Source organism: Typopeltis vanoorti, chromosome 13 (genome assembly GCF_054136105.1).
Source record: "Typopeltis vanoorti isolate ZY-2024b chromosome 13, IOZ_Tvanoo_1.0, whole genome shotgun sequence".
Classification (NCBI taxonomy): Eukaryota; Metazoa; Arthropoda; class Arachnida; order Uropygi; family Thelyphonidae; genus Typopeltis; species Typopeltis vanoorti.
Window position 1 is genome coordinate 114,000,014 of NC_143561.1, and position 22,914 is coordinate 114,022,927.

A 22,914-nucleotide genomic window follows, 5' to 3' on the forward strand; every position below is an offset into this window, starting at 1 on the left:
TTGCATTTATTATACTGGTCAGGTGCACTACAGCTTTTCGAGACATAATCATTTTATTTTATTTATATATATATTAGAGTTTATATGCTATAAAAATGAGTGTTTAAACAAATTGCATAGTTTTAAAGTAAATTCAAAAGAAACTAAAAGAATATATATATATGTATATACAGTATATATGTATGTATATACAGTATATATGTATATATATACAGTATATATATATATATATGTATGTACAGTATATATATATATGTATGTATGTATATATATATGTTTGTATATGTATGTATGTATGTATGTATGTACAGTATATATATATGTATGTATGTATATATATATATGTATGTATGTATATATATATATATGTTTGTATATATATGTATGTATGTATGTATATACAGGGTGTTCGGGATAAATTTGACAGTTTCGTAAGGAAAAAGAAAATCTTCTTTGTATCTATTAAATTTAATGAATTGACAAAAAAACATTACAAGCAGAGTTAATTACAATACTATCAACAAGATTTACTCAAAATAACCACCATTAGCATCGATCACAGCTTCAATTCTGCTTCGGAACCTCGAACAAGCTGATGCTACAGTCTCCCTGGGAAGGGCCGCAAAAACTGTTTTAATTTTATCCATTAACTGGGCTTTTGTATTACTGGAAGTGCGATTGGTGTCTTTTTCAACTGCGCCCCATACAAAATAATCCATGGGGTTAAGGTCTGGGGAGTTTGGAGGCCAAACATTTGGACTGGTGAAGTCGTAGAAATTTTCAGACAACCATTTTTGACTTTTCCCAGAGGTGTGGCAAGGGGCCGAATCCTGCTGCCATACATACGGCCTACCATTGGCTACCCTTGTTATCCAGGGCTTGACTACAGTTAGCAACTCCACGAACAAAGCCCGAATTCCAATGCCAGGGTTCTTCAACACCTGTTCCTGCAGATTTGCGAGGAATTCTGCTGTACGAACGCAATCAGATCGTCTGCTAGGGATCTTTCTTCTTGCTACATCCTCGTAGTCACCATTGCAAGTCTCTAGTTCATGCCTGATTGTTTTTACTGTATTCAGGGAGCATTGGGCAGCAGTCGTAATATCCTTATTTTGATGGCGGGCACGAATCATCATGATACAAGTTATTCTCTTCCATGATTCAGGTGGGTTCCAGCTATCCATCCTTTCTGACATCTTGTATATGAATGAAGAAGGGTCCAAACTTTTAAATGAAGAGAAGTGTGTGTTAATACATGTAACTTACGGAAAAATATAATTAATTATAAATATGTCAAATTTATCCCGAACACCCTGTATATATATATGTATGTATATATATATATATGTTAAAAATACCAAGCAATTTTAAACCTGGTTTTACGCTATTTCCCAAGTAAGCAAACAGACAAACAAGTCAAGTTTGCGTCTGCAAGTGATGCAAGTCTAGCTGATCCTACAGGTAGTGCAAGACCAAGGCAACTCGTGGTAAAGGTGGCATAAGTTCTGATCCCTAATCTTAATATTTACCCTTAATGCCAAAACACATCTCCAAGAAGGGGATGTATGATGTTTTGTATTAAAGGCAAGGGGCCACTACCCATATATATATATAGTTATTATATATTTAATTTAGATTTAGTTTAATGTTCCCGGAGGGAAGTTCAAAAATATGAATTTTTTATAAGAACTCGCTTTTTTCTCTCATATTGGTAATCACGTGTTATAAAATAGAGACGTTGAGAATAATAGATGACTTTAATGTAAATTCAAGAGCTAAATTAAATTTTTGTATATAAATTACCGTATTAGCTACATAATAGTTTTTAACAAATTAAGAATATATCTAATATAAAGAATAATGAATATTAATTAAATATATTTCTATATATGGATTTGCAGAAGCAATAATATCTCAGTAGGGAAAAAAAAAAATACACTCCCAAGACTGACATTGCCAAGTGGGTAAGAAAACAATTAAAATCTGGAAATCCTTCTCTAGAAACCAAATAGTATATTACACACTTTATGAAATAACACAGTTAATATTATTATTTTCCCCCTGCCATAATTTTATACAACATGCGAAAGAAAGTAGTCATTCTATAGTAGCGTTTCCAAAACTGTTCAACGGAATAATGGTGTTCCGTGAAAAATCTTAATTAATAATTAAAAATAAATAAACGAACTTTGCGTATTTGTAGGGTACATCCCTTTTTTATGTATCATTGTGATTTTTAACATTTTTTCGGTTATTAATATACTGGCATATACTAATAACCAAATAGGCCACGGAACACTTTATTTTGGCTGGCTCTCCATAGAGGTAATGACCCACGATAAAGTAGCAATCTAATATAGTACAGGTAGTGCACCTCGGGTGCACGTTCAGAATACATGTCGATGACTGTATTCTCATAAGCTCTCAGGTCAACTTAGGAAATTTATATGGTTTCTATAAACATTCGGCTATGAAATAATGTTGGATCTAATAATCACTTTGCCTAAGTAATTTTACATCGCCGAAATGAAGCTGTATGGCTCTTTTTTTTAGTAATAGACAATTCGGCTGATCCCAGAGGTAGTGCAACACCCGGCAACTCGTTGCAAAGGTGGACAAAGCTACACACTTAGCGAGGTTGCTAAGAGTCCACTCACATTCAGGTAACTTTATCACAGTATGTTGTTATAATTGTTCTATTTTATTAGTAGTTATTGTTGTTAATCTCGTCATCATCATCATACGTATCAAGGATTAGGTTGTTAATCTCCTACTGTGCCTAATTTATAAATTAGTCCCCCCCCCTATCCGCGAGAGATACGTTCCAAGACACCCTGCGGATAGTATCCGAACCCTATAAACATTCGGCTATGAAATAATGTTGGATCTAATAATCATTTTGCCTAAGTAATTTTACGTCGCCGAAATGAAGCTGTATGGCTCTTTCTTTTAGTATAGACAATTCGGCTGATCCCAGAGGTAGTGCAACACCAGGCAACTCGTTGCAAAGGTGGACAAAGCTACACACTTGGCGAGGTTGCTAAGAGTCCACTCACATTCAGGTAACTTTATCACAGTATGCTGTTATAATTGTTCTATTTTATTATTAGTTATTGTTAATATCGTACTGTGCCTAATTTATAAATTAGTCCCCTCTCCCCTTATCCGCGAGAGATACGTTCCAAGACACCCTGCGGATAGTACCCGAACCCTACATATACTATCTGTGACAAAGTTTAATTTATAAATTAGGCACATACGAGATTAACAACAATAACTACTAATAAAATAGAACAATTATAACAACATACTGTGATAGTTACCTGAATGTGAGTGGACTCAGCAACCTCGCCGAGTGTGTAGCTTTGTCCACCTTTGCAACGAGTTGCCGGGTGTTGCACTACCTCTGGGATCAGCGGAATTGTCTATTACTAAAAGAAAGAGCCGTACAGCTTCATTTCGGCGATGTAAAATTACTTAGGCAAAGTGATTATTAGATCCAACATTATTTCAAAGCCGAATGTTTATAGAAACTATGAAAGTTTCCTAAGTTGAACTCGAGCTTATAAGAATACAATCATCGACATCCCCAGGTGCACTATCTACTTGACAGCTAAAGTAACTTGGGAATGCCGATGATATTCTCGTACGCTCTCAGGTCAACTTACGAAACCTTCTACAAACATTTGGCTTTCAAATAATGTTGCATCTATTATCCACTTTGCCGATATTACCGATTTGCTGAATTTTAAATTGTTTATTTTCGAAATTTTCTATTTAATATCTTCGGACCTGGTTGACTGCGGATTGTCTGCGATTTAGCCTGAAGCACACGGGTTGAAAAATGGGGGGGGGGGGGGGGGACGAATCGATCGGGTGAAAGAAGCAAAGTAGCCACCGCTGGCACGATCTTGCCTGTTTACACAGCGCTGATAGCACGGTGAAGACTGCTCACAATTACGTAATAATACCTTTAGTGCGGAAAACTAGTAAGCATAACTAAACTCACTTTTTTATATAAATACTTTTTTTAGTAATTATCAGTATTTCGAAATATTACTTAAATATAGGTATTCCGTTAATATATTGTGAGATGAAGAGTGTTCCGTGACTGAACAAGTTAAGGAAACGTTGTTCTACACTATCAAACATAGGGGATGCGTTAAAAAATATTTAATATAGTTATCAAGTATTTATTATTTATTAAAAACTAATATGTAAGCGAAATTATAATTTAAAATAATATTAAATTATTAAAAAATAAGTTAAACATATTTAAAATTTTGTTAATATTATAATACACCTTTTTGTTTAATACATGTACTCAAATATAAGTCCGAAAAAGAGAGTAGCGCATTTGAAAAAGTTCCATGTTTGAAAACTTCTCTCGTCGGCAACATTATCATGTTGCTAGTGAAACATAATCAAAAGATAGTTCAAAACATATATTTCAGTGATTACACATTTTTTTATTATTCAGTTATACTGAATTCCTGACAAGTTTCGAAAATTTTGTTTAACTTGTAAAGTTAAACAAGACTTTTCAATTTCGGGAATATATTGTATAACTGAATAAGAAAAAAATGTGGTGTAATCACCGAAATATGTCTTTTGAACCAATTAGCCAAAGTTCAGTTATATACTGAATTCCCGAGAAGTTTCGAAAATCTTTAACTTGTAAAGTTAAACAAGAGAAATTAATATAAATACAAATCATAACCGTCTGGCTATTCATAAACTCAAATAACAGAATGCGGATATAATAGATTTTTTGTTCTCTTTTGTACAATACAAAAGAGAAAAAAAACGGGTCTTGCTTTCCATTCCACTGGACACGATATACTCTGGCAAAAAACGACGATGTCATACGTAGAAAACAACTGCTATATAAGAAAATTTAAAGAAGCTGCTAATATGCTGAAAAAACCAATGCAATAAAAATCAAGGTTTAATTGTCCAAGTGTGGTCAGCTGTAATAAAAAATCTACTTCAATCTGAGCTCGGACTGTATGAACGAGAACACGTGACATCGTCCAGTATTGTTCAACGTCAATAACGTTTTACATCTGCATTCTGTTATTTGAGTTTATGAATAGCCAGACGGTTATGATTTGTATCTATTAATTTCTCTTGTTTAAACTTTAAGTTATACTATTTACCCCTGAAGATGTAAAGCCTACGATTTATGAAACTTATCGGGAATTATTATTTCAGTATATTGTATAACTGAATAATAAAAATATGTGGTGTAATCCCCGAAATATGTGTTTTGAACCAATTAGCCACAGAAGTCTACGCCTGCAAAAGATAGTTATTTAATTAGAGGATATTTTAGTTTATAGTTTATATAGTTTATTTTTGTACTAATTAATCCTCTTCACTCCACCAAGGGGTAGGTCTTCCACCGGACTCTGTTTTTTTGATTCTGCTTTTATTAATATTAATATATGTTGTTTCTTTCAGTATTATTCTTTTCCATGTTTCTCTTGTCCTTTCTCGCCTTCTTTTCCCCTGTGGGTTCCAGTCTAGAGCCTGATTTACTATTATTTTATCTTCTTTCCTCAACACATGTCCCAACCATTTCCTTTCGCGTATCTGTTGCAACATGGGTTTCTGGTTTGTTCTCTGCCATAGTTCTTCCAAACCAACATGAAGCTATTACGTCTGTCAACTGCATGTGTCCTCCTGGCTAGTATTCCTGTTCTACAAGTGTTGTTGTTTTTTGTTCTATATGTTGGTGCTTCTGTGAAAGTAAGCATATACCATCTGCAAAATCTAGATCGTGGAGTTGGTTTTGAAATAACCATTGTAATCGTGTATTTCCGTGAGATACTTTTCTCATCACCCAGTCTATGACAATTATAAACATAGTTGGGGAAAGTATACAACCTTGCCTTACTCCTGTGTATCTTAAATGGTTCTGAGAGGGTATTTCAATGTATTACTTTAATTAATTTCAAAATCTTCATACAATTATTCTTATTATTTTTTTCTGGGAGTCCATAATGTAAGTAATTTCCATAGGGAAGATCTGTTTATACTGTCGAAAGCTTGTTCAAAATTGATAAAATTTAGATATAAGCTTGCCTGTCATTCCAGTGATTGTTCTATGATAATTCGTAAATTAGCAATGTAGTCGGTGCATTATCTATTGGCTCTAAATCCTGTCTGTTCTGGTCTTAGTTGTTTTTCTATTTCTATCTTGATTCTTTTACTTATAACACTCAGCAATGTTATACCTCTCCAATTTTTGCATTCAGATACTTTTTGGGGTAATTTATCCAGTATTCCATTCCATGGGCTACTCATCTTTCTGCCATATCTCATTTAGTAAAGGATATAATATCTCTGCTCTAGTTTTGGATTTGCTTTTAGTATATCGCTTGGTATGTTGTCTACTCCCAGTGCTTTACCTGTTTTGATCTGGGTTATTGCTTTTGTAATTTCTATTTTTGTTATTTCGTTGAAATTTATATCTAATGATGCATTTTGTTCATTTAATTCTAGGCTCTGGTCACCATCAGTCATTTCTTGAAATTTCTCCGAGAAGAATTCCACCCATCTATTTATGTTCTTTTTCATTTAATAATAGTTTTCCTTCTTTATTGTATATAGGAACTATCCATTTGTTTCTTTTTTCAACTTAATTTCCTTGTAATATCATACAACTTTCTAGTATCATTTATATATGCAGCATCCTCTGCCTCTTGTGCTAGATTCTCTGTGTATTTTCTTTGATCATTTCTTGCACTTTTTATTTCTTTGTTAATTGCTCTATATCTTTCTGCTTGTTCTTGTTCAACATTTTCGTCAATCTGTAACAGTTTCTCTTTTATTCTATCTCTCTCCTCTATTTTTAATTTGGTGTTTTCTATTATCCATTCCTTGTCTGTATTAGTTCGAAATAGATTAAATAGTGACCAGAGTTTAATTTGATTTTTCCAGTTCCTATTCATCTCATTTCGCTTAATCCCATTATTTCTAATCTGTATTGTTCTAGGACTCTTGAGACTTGGTATATCTTCCCAGTTTCAAACATGGTTCTAACCTTCCAACATCCCAGTCTAAGCTTGTCTTTTGGTAAGGTGTCTGTCACTTTCTTCTGCACCTTTGTTTCCCCAGAAGGGCTTTCACAGAGGTGCCTCATGTTCGTGGCAGTTCGTGTTCTATTTTCTTCATCCAGTATCACATTTTGGAAGGTTTCAGTTTGCATAGCAAATTTTTTTTTTTCTCAGACTGAGTTACTAGCCTTGCGCTCAATCCTCCCCATTTTTCCCACCGAGCTAAATTTTTAAGTTTGGTTACTAGAAGTCACACTGGGCCAAGTCCAGAGAATACGATGAATCTGGAACCAATTCGAACCTCAATTCGTCACAATTGTGACAGCTAATGTGTGGGACGGTGCAATTGTCTTGATGAAAGAGCACTCTTTAGTGCGCCAATCTAGTGCGCAAAGATATATGGTGCAGTAGTCATACTGCACCATATATCTCTTACCATGCTTGAAAACACTTGCAGATATTTCACAGTAGAGAAAATTAGTTTTTGTGTGTGTGTGTGTGTGTGTGTGTGTGTGTGTGTGTGTGTGTTATCGAAATAAATAACGATATTTATTTAGTTATTTATTTATTTTCTCTAGTTCTCAGACTCTGCTCTAGAGTGCAAGCATGGAACTTTTTCCACCCACTTCTGGTTCAATAAGCGGAGTGGTAGTGTCACACTGGACAATGAACATCTTCCGCCTAAAGGCCCACAGTAGTATTCGAACTCATAGCTTGTGGGTTTCAGAGTAGTGCACTAACCAACTCAGTTAAATGGAATGAAGATATTAAATATCCGTCATCGTTTTAAAACTTAATAAATGAATAAGGAAAATTTCGAATTTCTAAGAAAGAGTGTATGGGAATAAATATGGAACATATTGAGTTGCTTTAGCTATTGCCAAACGGACCGCCTAGGTATTTTAAGTAGTGCCTCAGCGTGCGTGTGTGTGGCTTTGTCCACCTTTGCAACGAGTTGCCCTGGTGTTGGACTACCTCTGGGATCAGCCGAATTGTCTATTACTAATAGAAAGAGTCATACAGCTTCATTTTTCATATTCTCATAAAATCTCTGGTGACAATTTGTAACTTTTGTTTCATTTATTTTATTTTGAATTGATGATGGACATTTTAAAACTTTCAATGTATTAAACCAGTCTTGCCAAACAAGCCTCCTAACTTTATTATATAATAATTTTAATTTTTCTAAAACTGAATATGCCGATGTGTGGCAGCAAAAGCTATCATGTTTGCAATACCTGTAATAACGTTAAATAAACTAATGTTAAAATTAGTCAAATAAATATGATGCATATCTCAATACTTCCCCCCCCCCACACACACACACACAAAACACTCCAAACAGTAACAAAAGTGTGATCTTTTCAGTGGTATTTCTGCAGACTATACTACTCACAAGAAATGAAACCACCGGATCCTGGCAGTGTTTTTCTGCTTCAAAGTCTTTCTTTTGTGTTCTTTTCAAAAACCCGCAGTAATTAACTGCAGGTGACGACCCGTTTTGGGTTTGGGAAATCAGTTTAGTATGTTGTAATGAGCATTTTTAAAAAAAAAAATGAAATAGAATAGAAAATATGCAGCGTATCTCACAGATTTTGGAGCTTTGATGTTTCGTTATGTCCTCGTCACGAAGAGCGGGCAACAGTCGGGAGGTCGCGGTGGTAATTTTGCAGCGTAGGAAGCGGTATGTCTGAGAGATACATTCATTACTAGTATGTGCTAAAATGCAAAAAAATAAAAATAAAGAACAAACATTACAAATATAATTCATGATGGTACAAATTAAGTGAATATTGAATCCAACATTATTTCATAGCCGAATATAGAAACTAAAAGTTTCGGCGGAACAAGTATAAGTAGTTCAACGTTGGGCAACTCGTAGCAAAGGTGGCGCAAGCGAAAGACTACTTAGTCTTTCCATAAATGTAAAGCACACATCTAGACCAGTGTTTCTCAAACTTCAGATATCTGCGGACCCCTTCTTAAATTTTCATTATTACGAAGTACCCCCTAATTAATTAATTAAAAAATTAATTAATTAATTTAAAATATTAAATATCTATTTTATTTGAATTTTATATGTTCATGTAAACAAGAAATATGATTTATTTTTAATAGAACAAACTTTATAAAGATACTATAAAGTTTTACTTACTTGAAATAATTTATCATCAATGAGAGGAGTGAAATTGCTTATGGTGAGATAAAATTTCAGCAAAATTTGGCTCTATAGTTGTTAATTTCAATCTCAGATGCGGTTCGACATCTATAATGCGATTCCTCTTCTTCGTCTTAATATCTACAAGGGCCGAAAATCCAACTTCGCACAGATATGAACTTGGAAATAGAAAAATGAACTTTAGAGCTTTATCCGTTAATTCAGGAAATTCATTCTGTATTTGTGGCAAAATGATGATAACGTATTCTCGCTGTATTTATTTTTTAGGAAACCATCAGAAGTTAGTTCTAAAAGTTGTTCTTCTTCTATTGACGATAGACCCTTTGGCATAAATTTGTTTTTATTGAAAGGGTATCTTATCCACTCAATATTAATATCCAATTCAGGGAAATACTTTTCTAGATTCATTTGTAAGCTTTTTAAATGCTGCATGATAGTAATTTTCACATCATCATCAATTTGTTCATTTGAACTTGCGAACAATTCATGAAGCGATGGAAACGAGTCAAATTCTCCATTACCAACCCGCTTTTGACATAACTTCATTTTTGCCAACGTGGCGTTCACTTTATCTTGGACATGAAATATAGAAATTTCCTTGCCTTGTAAAGATAAATTAAGACTATTTAATACAGTAAATATATCTGCCAGGTATGCTACTTGAATAAGCCATTCCAATTATGTAAATGCTTTTTTAATTCAAACTTTTCATCAAGAAACACTTGTAGTTCATTCCGAAGTTCAAATAAACGAGTAAGGACTTTTCCACGAGAAAGTCAACGAACATCGGTATGGAAAAGAAGAATCCTTGAAACAAGCCCTTCTTTTAGATCCGACCACGGATTTCGCTCCGTCCGTGCTTAGTCCAACACAACTTTTCAAATCAAGCTTGTTTTGATGCATAAAGGTATTTATACTATTGAATATTTCTTCTCCTGTTGTATGTTCTGGCAAGGGTTGGCAATATAAAAGGTCGTCATGAATTTTTTGATTTTTTTCGTACTTAACGAACACTAGAAGATTTGCAAAATTTGTAATGTCGGTGGAATCATCTACCTGCAACGCATAATAATGACTCTTACGTATATCGGATAACAATGTTTGTTTTCTATTTTCAGCCATTTCAGTGATTCTTCGATGAACGGTACTATTTGAAAGGCAAATCCGATCAAAAGATCTTTTTGCATTATCTCTGATCATAATTTCCGCTATTATTTTTGCTGCAGGCTTGACCAAAGTTTCACCAATTGTTTCCGCTGCACCACTTTTTGCTACTAATAGCGACACACGATATGAAGCTTCTAAAGCCTTCATGTTTTCACCACATGACACGATCGACATCGCTTTTTGAGATTCTGTTAAATTTTTTAGTTTATTTTGAAAACATTCGACAGGTTTGTCCTTGCGTTCATTATGTTTCGATTCAAAATGGCGATTTAAATATATGATTTTATGCCTTCATTTTTTAAAGTTTCACCGCAAATTACACATAATGGAATAGGTTCCTCTTCATTTCCTGTCGATGAAAATCCACATTTCAAGTAATTTATATCGTACTTACGAAGTTTTCTCATCTTCTTCCTAGTTGGTTCTTTAGAGATGTCAGACGACACACACTTATCAATTTCACTTGATCCAGATACAATATCAACATTTTCTTGTTGCTGACAGCTACTTGTATCTACTATGTACCTCTCTTTTGCGCATTTTAAAAATCCAGTCTTTAACCAGTGATTCATACTTAAGAATTTGAAAGCTAAAAAAATTACCGTATTTAACGAACAGTCTTTCAACAAATGGCTAGTGAAAGCAGAACTCGAAACAGACAGCAATGGCAGGCCAGTAGAGATAAAGCAGCTATGAAGACGTTCACATGATTGGTGCGGTGTTAACAAAAGATCGCGCTACTAATTGACAAAGACAAGCCGACAGTTCAGTTGAAATGCTAATTCCCTTCAACCGAATTCCATAACATCTGAAACACAATCACTATATATTTCTTAGTTTTAACACGTTCACTCAAACAAAACCATATGTTGCCGGTGCACCATATGGTTTTGATTGTCTACTATGCAGCATTTTATGTGGGAGGGGTCATGCGATTCATTAGTTCTGTTTTTATCCCAGTTGTCTCTAATTGCAATGTTTGTTGAGAAACATATTACGCAGCCTGCAGATGTCTCTGTACCTTATTCAGTGATACAATAGGAACGTTTTTACGATCTCAAACTTAAATATTATTCCATGCGTTAATGACGCATAGCCGAAAATTGCCACGGGGACCCCCTGAAGACCTTTCGCGAACCCTCGGGGGTCCGCGTACCACACTTTGAGAAACACTTGCCTAGACTATTGAATCCAACATTATTTCAAGAATTTCGTGCCGAAAATATAGAAACTAAAAGTTTCGGCGGATGCAAGCATAAGTAGTGCCATACTGGGCAACTTGGAGCAAGCTGAAGAGTGTCCTCAGTATTTTCCATAAATGTAAATCACATCTCCTAGAGCAGCGTTTCTCAAACTTTCTAAGCCCAAGGACCAGTAAAATGCCTAAAACAATTCTACGGACCACTAAGTTACAGAGGTGTAGCTAGTGGTGGTGGGGGGGAGATCCGCCGCTGGCGGCATTTTTTTGGCGTTTATGAAATCTTGTCTTACTGTCTATAAAACAGCAACTGAGTGATGAAATAAACTTCGACAATGTGATCGACGATTTTGCGAACAGAAAAGCAAGAAAAATAACATTTTAGGATGTTGTAATTAAAGTTTTACTTCAAAAATAAACATACTATTTTTTAATTTATTTCCCTATACGTCGTTTTGATTTTTTGTATTTTTTTTTTTTAAAACCTATGTAGGAATTACCAACATTTCGAAAAAACTGTGCATTTTGAAATAACATAATAAATCTAAAAGCATGTTTTTAGATATGGCAACATAATTAATTAAATTGGAAGTAAACGATTAAAAGTGTACAAAGTTTTAATTTTTATTAAACAAATAAATAAGATGATATAATTATGTTACTACTTTTAATAAGATGGTTGAGCTTCTTGGCCCTTGCAGAGTTGCTGGGTATCTGGCTCAGTATTGTTCAACTTCAGTCGAAGATCAGCACACACACTATGACAATTTCTGTATTTTGTTTTTATTTGAAGGAGCGATGAAAATCCTTTCTCACAAAGATAGGTTCTAGAAAACTGCAGGACGATTTTCAATGCTGCTTCAGATAATTCCGGAAATTCACTTCTCACTGAAGACGAGATCCAAAATCGAGCAAAACCAAGATCACGGAATTGCATTTTAAGCCTACTGTCACTTGAAAACTCAATTAACTGTTCTTTTTTCGATAACGAAGGGTTGTTCTCATAACTGCAAACCTGAAATGGATCGCGAACCCACAGAAATTTCTTATTAAAGTTATTCAGAAAATATGTTTCAAAATTCCATTTCAGATTTTTGAGGTGGTCACAAACCCTTTCCACAAACTCAGAATCAATAAAAATATAATTTTCACTAAAAAGGATTCTAATGTTGGAAAAGGTGCAAATTGTCTGTCTTTTACATAATTAATCCATAAAACCAGTTTTTTCTCGAATGCCTTTATTTTGTCGTAGGCATCAAGAACAGTTAAAAAATTTCTCTGAAGGGAGAGATTTAGTTAATTTAATTTCGAAAAAATGTCTGAAAGATAGGATAGTGTTGATAACCCTGCTTCCTCAACACGGAGTGATGCAAAATTAGAATTACTTTCATTTACAAATAATAAAACTTTGTGCCTTAATTGAAATAACTTTGTTAGTACTTTGCCCCTGGAAAGCCAATGAATTTCAGAATGAAGCAAAAGTTTGTATATTCACTGCCCATTTCATAACAGAGTACTGAAAATAATCTGTTATTTATGGTCGAGCTTTAATAAAATTAAATAGCTTGACAGCATTGTATAGCACAGTTTTAAATTCTGCTGGCATTCCTTTGAAGGCTAACGCTTCCCTATGTATTAAACAATGCACCCAATTCATATCCAGAGCTACTTCTTTGACCTTCGAAGCAACCCCACTATGCCTGCCTGTAAGAGTGCGAGCTCCATCCAAACAAAAGCCTATGCATTTTTCCAACTGGATCCCTTTGTGTACTATGTAATGATCGCTTCTCGGCCTATTGGCTAAGATCAAAACGTGACGTCATCGTAAGCTCAGACTAAGAGCAAATTGTAGTATCTGTTCTTAGACGCTTGATATCAGTGTGGGTCTCTTTGAAACTCTTGATATCAAGCATCGAGCACAGATCACATCAAACCCCGGACCAGGGCAATAGAAAACACTTGGTGGTGGGACTAGTTAGGCCCCCCCTAATGGCTCCAGATATTCCGAGAGTGAGGACCCTCGGATTCGAAGTTGACAGCGCCTTGGACAAGAGAGCATTCGCCAAAATTATAATAGAATGCGTAGGCGCAGACAACATTTCTGGCTTCACCCCCTATGGGGGGGAAGGTATCAGGTTGTCTGCATGGACGTGGCAACACGAGAAAGATTAATGAAGGGTATAGAATGCCAAGGAAAAATTGTTCATCCCTTCCTAGTTGGCAGCTTCTCAAAGAGAGTAAGAATAGACCGGTTCCCCTTAGAATATCTCGAGGAAGACAGCGACATCATTTATAAGGTCTTCTCGAGATGGGGAGCCATAAGAGATGTACAAATTGGTATGGACGCTGACTTTCCCCAATGGAAATCAGGGGAAGTCACCTTCTCTATTATGATGAAGGACGAAATTCCTAACTTTGTGAAGATAGGGGCAGCCAGGGTAATGGTCAGTTACCCTGGCATAAAGCGCCAGTGTTTTAAGTGTAATGCACTCACACATCTCGCGGCTCAGTGCCCGAAAAGCAAATGTAGTAATTGCCTCACATCAGGCCACACCTTGGACAAATGCCAATCAGACTGCCTTAAATGCGGCAGAAAAGACCACAAAGTGGACACCTGTACAGCCAGAACCCTTGCTGAAAGAATGGGAGGCTCCATCACGCCTACCACTCCAACAGCAGGGAACAACATCAGTTGCAAGGATGACTTCCCAACTCTGAAAGCTGCACATGAAAGGGCAGCAACCGCCACATGCGAAGCACCAACAAAAGAAGCCACCAAGAAAGAGGAGAATCCAACCGACAGCCAAAACGCCATCATCGATAAGGAAGAACAGAACTAGGAAAAAAGCTCTACTGCCACAGTAGAGGAACCAACAGTAGAGATGGAAAGTGAAGAGACCACCCAAAAAAGGCCAGGTAGCCCTAAAGAAGACAATGTCAAAAAACAAAAACCAGGGAGCCCGAGCGTAGCGGAGACGAGTAAAACAACGGTTCCGTATGCAAAAGCAAATACATTACTTCTACGTCTGCTCAAAGACTTCGACGAACTGGAAACGATCATGCGTAAGGGTATACAAACATTTGGGGATGTTCTGCTCACATTGACAGGGAAGAAAGGGCCCAAAGTTGTCAGTGCTGAGTGGAACGACTACTACATCGAGGATATAGACGAAATAACCCCTGAACAAATCAATGAGTTTATTGACGCGGACGACCCTGTGGGTTGGCCCTATACAGGGGCTTGTGCAACCTGAACTACAAACGAGGAGAACAATTAGTGGAACTTATACTAAAGGCCCACAACAAAAGACAACAGGAGGAATCAAGCAGTAACTAGCCAAAAAAAAAAAAAAAAAAAAAAAAAAAAATTAGAATATTTAGTAGTAAAGGCCGGCGAACCTGAGAACCTGAGCGGCGAAGGCTTACTGCGAGGCGGTGCAGCTCCTTGTGGGTTGCATCACTCGGGCCGGGCTCGCCCCCCCTGTTCAAAATTCCAAATTTGTTAGTATGAAAGTGTAAACATATGTGTATAAGTATATAAGTATATGTGTGTGTATAAGTGTGTAAGAGTCTTCTCCCATTTGTTTTTTCCCCACTTTCCGCGGACAGATACCTGAAGAGGTGACTGACCGGGGCAAGCTGAAAAAGAACGGATGGAGGGAGGAATTGTCAGAGATCTGCTTGGTTCCGTACTATTGAGTATGGCCAAGTAGATCGACTGAGGCCCCTTTATCTCCCTACTACTGTCATCTCTACCTTTCTTGCTCCTCTCTTACTATCAAGCTGACACTCAGCACAACTTTAAATTTCTCTAAAGAGGTCGATGATGAAAGATATGAACTCCCATTCTATGTAATTATTGAGAGTGTGAAATATTTCTTTTCCAGTTGTTCGGGATGACAAAGATCTACAAAACAGAATATCATAGTGAATGTTGTTATCATGCACATATCTTACGTAGTATATTAACTGCACATTGTTTGTAACATCAGTAGTTCGTAGTCTATTGTAATGCATAATAAGGGCTCTTCTTAACTCCTTCGATTAACTGAGATTCTATATCACTTGCCATATGATTAATTCTGCGACCGACAGTGTCATTTGAAAGAGGAATTAAATCAACATCTTTTAGTAACTTGCTGCCAAACATTGTTTTTACCATGTCTTTTATAGCTGGAAGTAGTAAATTTTCCCCGATAGAATGAGGTTTCCCTGTTTTCGCTATGCGTAAGAGACAGGATGCTTCCAGTGCTTTGCTATTAATGGAACCCATGGCCGAAACTATATTTTTCCCATGATTTAATGTCCCTATGCGTCGCTGAAAAAATTCAATTGGCTTATTTTTCACATCACAATGTTTAGTTTCTCGTCGTTGGAGTTTCGTAGGTTTCATGCACTCATTCGACAAGACTTCATAACACAAAACACATTGCGGTTTCTGTTCACTTTCATCTCCACACCAAGTAAACCCGAATTGCAAATATGCACTGTTATATTTCCTTCTGTATTTTTTCTTTGAACTGCTTATTTCTTCTACTTTAATAGTATCAGATTTACTGGCCGTTACAACACATGTATTACAATTAGGATTAGCATTATCTTTTCCATTTGCTCTTCTTTTCAAAGTCCTAGTTCTAAACCACTTTTCCATTATTAAAAAAACGTTTCCAAAAAATATATAAATACTGGGGTTAACTCACGACACGCTTTGTTCAAGTGTCACTTAGCACTTCTGAAGATATATTGAGCCTTGGTTGAAGGAAACCTTCAATAATAAAAATCTATACACAACAAGCAATTCGTTGAAATGTTGATAACACATGTTCACTTCAAATCTGACAAAACATCAAGGGAAGGCGGAAGCAATAAAACTATATTGTTTTTCACTTTACCCCTCTTTTATTATTTGTCATTCTGCATCTACAAATTTAGCGGCAGAATGATGAATAATAAAAGAGGGGTGAAGTGAAAAACAATAGTTTTATTGCTATCGCCTTTGAACATTCTGACGCTATTTGTTGGATTTTTGAAGGCTCCATTTGATTTCAATAATTTTTACTTACTTATTCAATTTTAATTTGTTTTGTTTGGATAATTAAAAAAAAATATTTATTTAATTAATTTAAGTCTGCCTGCAGACCACCGGTTGAGAAACACTGTCCTAGAGGATGTGTATGATAAATATTGAATCCAACATTATTTCAATATTATTTCAAGAGTTTCGTGCCGAAAATATAGAAACTAAAAGTTTCGGCCGACGCAAGCATAAGTAGTGCTATACTGGGCAACTCGGAGTAAAGGTTGGGCAAGCTCAAGAGCACTGTACTCACTGTTTTCCATAAATGTAAGCACATCTCCTAGAGGACATGTATAATAACTAAGCCTTTGACTCTCTATTTCAATAATACATGATGGTTTATTTATTTTCAGTTACAAATCTAGAAATTACCGAACAAAGAATCAAATAAAAAAACAACTAAACTATACTATACTGACATCGGAGGTCACGGTATCTCTCAGATAACATTTACTGTCAAACATCATAAAACTTTTCATAACACGTGTTAAACCAAACTGACAGCAAAAAAAAAAAAGTGCAGAATATCACTCGTAACATATGAAAGCTGCTCATGACCTTCAACCTATACAATTGATAGGTTAAAGAATATTCATGTTAACAATTAGCATTTATCTGTCAGATCAGATGTGACCTCCCGATGTGTGTGGGCACGTTAGTTTGCATGTTGAATAAAAGATTTCCTAATTTCTGTTTTTGTATTGGTTATTTTGAGTTTTTTTTCTGTGTTGTATATTAATAAAATATTTAAATGTTTGATATTAACTTGATATGTTTTTATCTTTACTTGACTGTATGTAGTAAGAACATGTATTGTTTTGTGAAATTTTTGTTTAATTAATAATACATGTAAAGCAGTGAGCTAACCTACTACTGTATGCAATACTAGGGAAAGTGGTGCAAGCTCCAAGCACTTTTCCTCCTTTCAAAAATCAGATATAGGCTGGTAAGAACAGATGCTACACTTTTTGCTTCTAGGCTAAAATAGTCAATGTAGTATATGTTCTTATTTGCTTTTATGGAATTATTATGCTTTTATTATTAAGATGTTATTGTTAAAACTGATTTTTGGACTGCGGAAAAGTGCGTGGAACTTGCCCCACCTTTGCTATGAGTTGCCCTGATATCGCAGTTACTCCTCTAGGGAAGGTTAACGATACTTGGCCTTTTAGCTAAGATCAAAGTGTGGTTAGTATATATTTACACACATATAGTATAGTGTAGTATACGTTCTTATGGACTTTTTATGGTATCATTATGATTTAATATTATAACTGATTTTGGATTGCAGCAAAGTGTGTGGAGCTTGTCTCACCTTTTCAACGAGTTGCCCTGATATTACACTAACTCGTCTAGCGGGAGGGAATTATTGATGCTCAGCATTTAAAATTGGCCTTTTAACTAAGATCAAAGGGTAATTAGTATATATTTACACACATATAGTATAGCGTAGTATACGTTCTTATCGGCTGTTTATGGTATCATTATGATTTAATATTATAACTGATTTTGGACTGCGGCAAAGTGTGTGGAGCTTGCCCCACCTTTTCCATGAGTTGACCTGATATTGCACTAACTCCTCTAGTGGGGAGGGAATTATCGATGCTCGGCCTTTAAGCTAAGATCAAAGTGTGGTTAGTACATCTTTACATATATACCACACACAATGTGTGTGTGTGTGTGTGTGTAGAAAGGTATATATTATGTTAAAGATACCAAGCAATTTTATAAGCTAGGTTTATAATCCTTTTTCCCAAGTAAGCAAACAGACAAGTAAGGCATTGTTTTTTAAACATGAATGACAGAGATGTAAGTTCAACTGAGTTTTGTTATGTTTAATTGAAACTTTCTGATATGTTCAGAACCAGTTTTAAATTTTGTAGTATACTTATATTTAATTCAGGCATTCTTTAGGTAATTGAAATCTGGATGAGGTTCTTTATTTTAACTCATCATTTTTGTCATGTCATTTCGTATTAGCATTTGTATTAGGCATGGCCTATTACAATTTGAAACCGCAACCACTTTGAGGATAACCTGGTGCCTTGTGCCTCCTAGTGGTCCTATGTCTGTAGATCCATGTGTTCATGGATCTACAGACTACCTCTGTATGAGACCAGCCTTTAGTCAAAAGAAACCAGATAAAGGTTCCTCACATCTTGGATGGGAATCAAACCCGGGTCTTTCTGACCATAGGGCTTTGTCTTTAACCACTGAACTACAGAGGCTCCCATTTTAACTCTTAGTATTTTTTAATTTTACTTTCAAGTTTAAAATAACTGGAACATGGTGTGAGTGTATATGTTGCTGGGTATGTTTTCGTTTGCATAATACTATTTTGGAATATTTTCCTAATCATTATATCATCAGTCTTATTTTTTTGTTTTTCTTATTTTGCCTTCTGAACTTAGATAGTTGTTTTTTAAACATGAATGACAGAGGTGTAAGTTCAACTGAGTTTTGTTATTATGAGATTCTTTTCCTCATAAAACTTAGTTGACCTTACACCTCTGTCATCAAATCCAGATTTACCAATTATCAAGACACTCCTCTTTCTGTGGATCCATTTCAATTGACTATATCAAAATGCATAGTTGTGATAGGAAGGACCACTTATTTCATTATACTGAAAATTCAGTTCTTCATAAAAATGCAGAAGAGTTAGACTGTGAGGGTTGGAAGAAATAATAATTATTAATAGTGTTGCTTGACATTAAATCCCACTTTTAGATTTATATATATATATATATTATATATGTGTGTGTGTGTGTAATTTTTTTTTTTTTTTCCTCCCTAGGTCATTGCTTTGAACAGAGTACTGGTAATCCACCTCGTGGGCTGCAGTTCACTCTGGGTACAAATAATACTCCTGTTATTGTAGACACTATAGTAATGGCCAATTTAGTAAGTGGGTATTTTTAAATTACATGTTATTCTATGGATTGTAATTAATATTTTTCTTTCAAAGTACACCATTCTTGATTAATCCAGGTGTAAGCAAAGTTTGCGCATGAAGTATCTTCATGACCAGGCTATTTGCATATAAAGGTTGATGACTGCTTGACAGGTTGATGAACGGTTGATGAAGATTAGGGTGGTTAATTAAGAAGAAGCCTGTGAAATTTTGATTAACCACACTAATCTTAACAATAATGGTGACATAAAAATCCCAAAAATTTGGATGGCACACATTCAGCTTACTTAGTTTCCAGCAAACCCTGACTTTAGGACTCTAAGCTAATTTTCAGCTTTTATTAGGCATTATCCATACCAGTTGGTTGTAACTTATATGTATACTTATATAAGTAATTTTTATTATTATTATTTTAAAAAAAATTTTATTTATTTATTAAGTTTTTCCTTTTTTGTAAACATGTTGCTCTCCAGCTTAATTTAATTTTGTAACCTAATAGAGGATGATGATGATGATGATAAAATTCTAACTTTGATGTAGTAAGGTTTCTTTTCCTACCAGAGGTCAGGCCAATAGTTGTAAGGTTGGTCAGTAACTTTAGCATGCCATGTAGATTGTAGTGCAGTTTGTTTCTCTATATGTATGTGTATATTCCAGATGATGACCTTAATGCGAAGGTTGAAATGTCGAGTATTTATTTTGGTTTATATTAAACTAAAGTTTTACTCCAACACAGTAGTTGTTACCAAATTTTCATAATTTATTCTGATCACTGTGTAAACATGAAGGAAAGCATATTGGATTAATTGATTACTGAAGAATACCCCCTGACAAGCAGGGGGTATTCTTCAGTAATCAATTACACCTCTGTATAGAACCTTTGTAAGAACTCCCATCTTGACTATTCTGTGTAGATCTGGGTCTCTTGGGGATGAGGAGCAGGTGGAGAGGATCCAGAGTCAAGTGACCAAGATGGTGTCAGGTCTGTGAAATGAACCTTATGAGGACATGTTGAAGATTTGTGGCTTACAGAAATTGATTGACAGGGTGATGTGATTGAGACAATCAAATTACTGAAGCGTTTTTTACAACATTAACATAGAAGAAATTTTTCATAACAAGTCTGGCTGTGAGAGAACTAGGATCCATCCTTTCATTTATCTACTTCTTTAAAATATCATCATCATCATACATATCAAGGATTTAGGCCTAGCATGGCCTGTTCCGGCCTTAGAGGTCATCGTTTAAGAGGACGTCCTGGTTTTCTTTTTCCTAATGGCTTGTACTTTAAGGCATGTTTTGGTAATCTTTCTGTTTTCATTCTTTGAACGTGTTCCATCCATTTCTGTTTATATTTTTTAATTTTTTTCTATTACTGGTTCTTGGTTTAATTCTTTTATAATTTCTTCATTTCTTTTGTGATCAAATAGGGTATACTTTGCAGTTTTTCTCATAAGCTTCATTTCTGCTGTTGTTAATCTTTGTTTGTCTTTTTGTTTTATTGTCCAGATTTCGCTTCCATACATTAAGATTGGTAGGCCTAATGTATTGTATACTTTAAGTCTAGTTTGTTTTTGAACTAGGTTTGGTTTAAAATAAAGTTAATTACACCTGTTATTTTTAAATATTTTGCAATTTTTACATTTATATCTTTTTCATATGTGATCATACATCCTAGGTAGTTAAATGAATTCACCTGTTCTAAGATCTTGTTATCTATTACTCTTTTAGTTCTTGCTGGATCTTGGCCTTTAAAGGCCATAAATTTTGATTTTTCTGTTGATATTATCATACCATAATCTTTGGCTATCTCATTTAGATCTAAAATAGCTTTCTGTAAATGTTAAAGATACCAAGCTATTTTAAACCTGGTTTTACTCCATTTTGCAAGTAAGCAAACAGACAAACAAGTCAAGTTTGCACCTGCATGTGTTGCAAATCTAGCCGACCCTGCACGTAGTGCAAGACCAAGGCAATTCATGGTAAAAGTAGAATAAGCTCTGATCACTAATCTTAATATTTACCCTTAATGCAAAGCACATCTCCTGTTATTTTTAAATATTTTGCAATTTTTACATTTATATCTTTTTCATATGTGATCATACATCCTTGGTAGTTAAATGAATTCACCTGTTCTAAGATCTTGTTATCTATTTTAAATATTTTGCAATTTTTACGTTTATATCTTTTTCATATGTGATCATACATCCTAGGTAGTTAAATGAATTCGCCTGTTCTAAGATCTTATTATCTATATTATCTATATTATCTATATCTATATTACTTTTAGTAATACAGAGCTTATAAGTATTTTACCAGAATAAGTTACCATAAGGTGTTTTAACCTTATTAAATAAAAATCTCAGGAGGAGATATAAATGTAGAAAGTATTTTACCTTGGGTATAATAAATGTTAAAGATACCAAGCTATTTTAAACCTGGTTTTACCCCATTTCCCAAGTAAGCAAACAGACAAACAAGTCAAGTTTGCACCTGCAAGTGTTGCAAATCTAGCTGACCCTGCATGTAGGGCAAGACCAAGGTAACTCATGGTAAAAGTAGAATAAGGTCTTGCACTACGTGCAGGGTCAGCTAGACTTGCAACACTTGCAGGCGCAAACTTGACTTGTTTGTCTGTTTGCTTACTTGGGAAATGTAGTAAAACCAAGTTTAAAATAGCTTGGTATCTTTAACATTTATTATACCCAAGGTAAAATACTTTCTAGCTTTCTGTAAGTTATCTTCAGAATTTGTAATTATTATTTGGTCATCGGCAAAAAGGAGAGTGTTTAAGTTCACTGTAGGAGAAAGTTTAATTCCTTGATGTAAATTTTTATTCCATTTTATTATTATTTCATTTAAGTAGATATTAAAAAGAGTTGCTAAGAGGGGACATCCCTGTCAGACTCCATGGTTTATCTCTCTCGTATATGATAGCTCGTGATTTAATCTTATTTGTATTTGATTATTTTCATATATACTTGTGATAGCTTTTAGGATATTATTTGGTATTTGTCTTTCTTTTAATATGTTAAATAATATGTTTCTTTTAACTTTGTCAAATGCTTTTTCAAAGTCAATAAATGCAATATGTGTTTCTAAATTGTATTCTCTTCTTTTCTGTATTATTAATTTTAGGCAAAAGGCCGGGTCTATACATGATCGTCCTTTTCCAAATCCATTCTGTACTTCTAAAATAAAGTTTTCAGAATATTTCATTAGTTTGCTATTTAAGATTCTGCTATATATTTTGTAACAGTAATTTAGTATACTGATACCTCTATAGTTTTTAGGGTCATCTCTATTATCTTTTTTAAA

At 34.8% G+C, this 22,914-nt stretch overlaps 1 protein-coding gene across 4 annotated transcripts in view; it reads left to right on the top strand.

Annotated features, from left to right (window-relative positions):
- The window catches only part of Uggt (UDP-glucose-glycoprotein glucosyltransferase), an 835,069-nt gene that overhangs the window by 548,800 nt on the left and 263,355 nt on the right, over positions 1 to 22,914 (top strand). For all 4 annotated transcript variants that reach the window (XM_090403047.1, XM_090403050.1, XM_090403049.1 and 1 more), the window contains exon 29: positions 19,480 to 19,586. In XM_090403047.1, the coding sequence (XP_090259173.1) occupies positions 19,480 to 19,586 (107 nt within the window). The remainder of the gene's footprint in view (positions 1 to 19,479; positions 19,587 to 22,914) is intronic.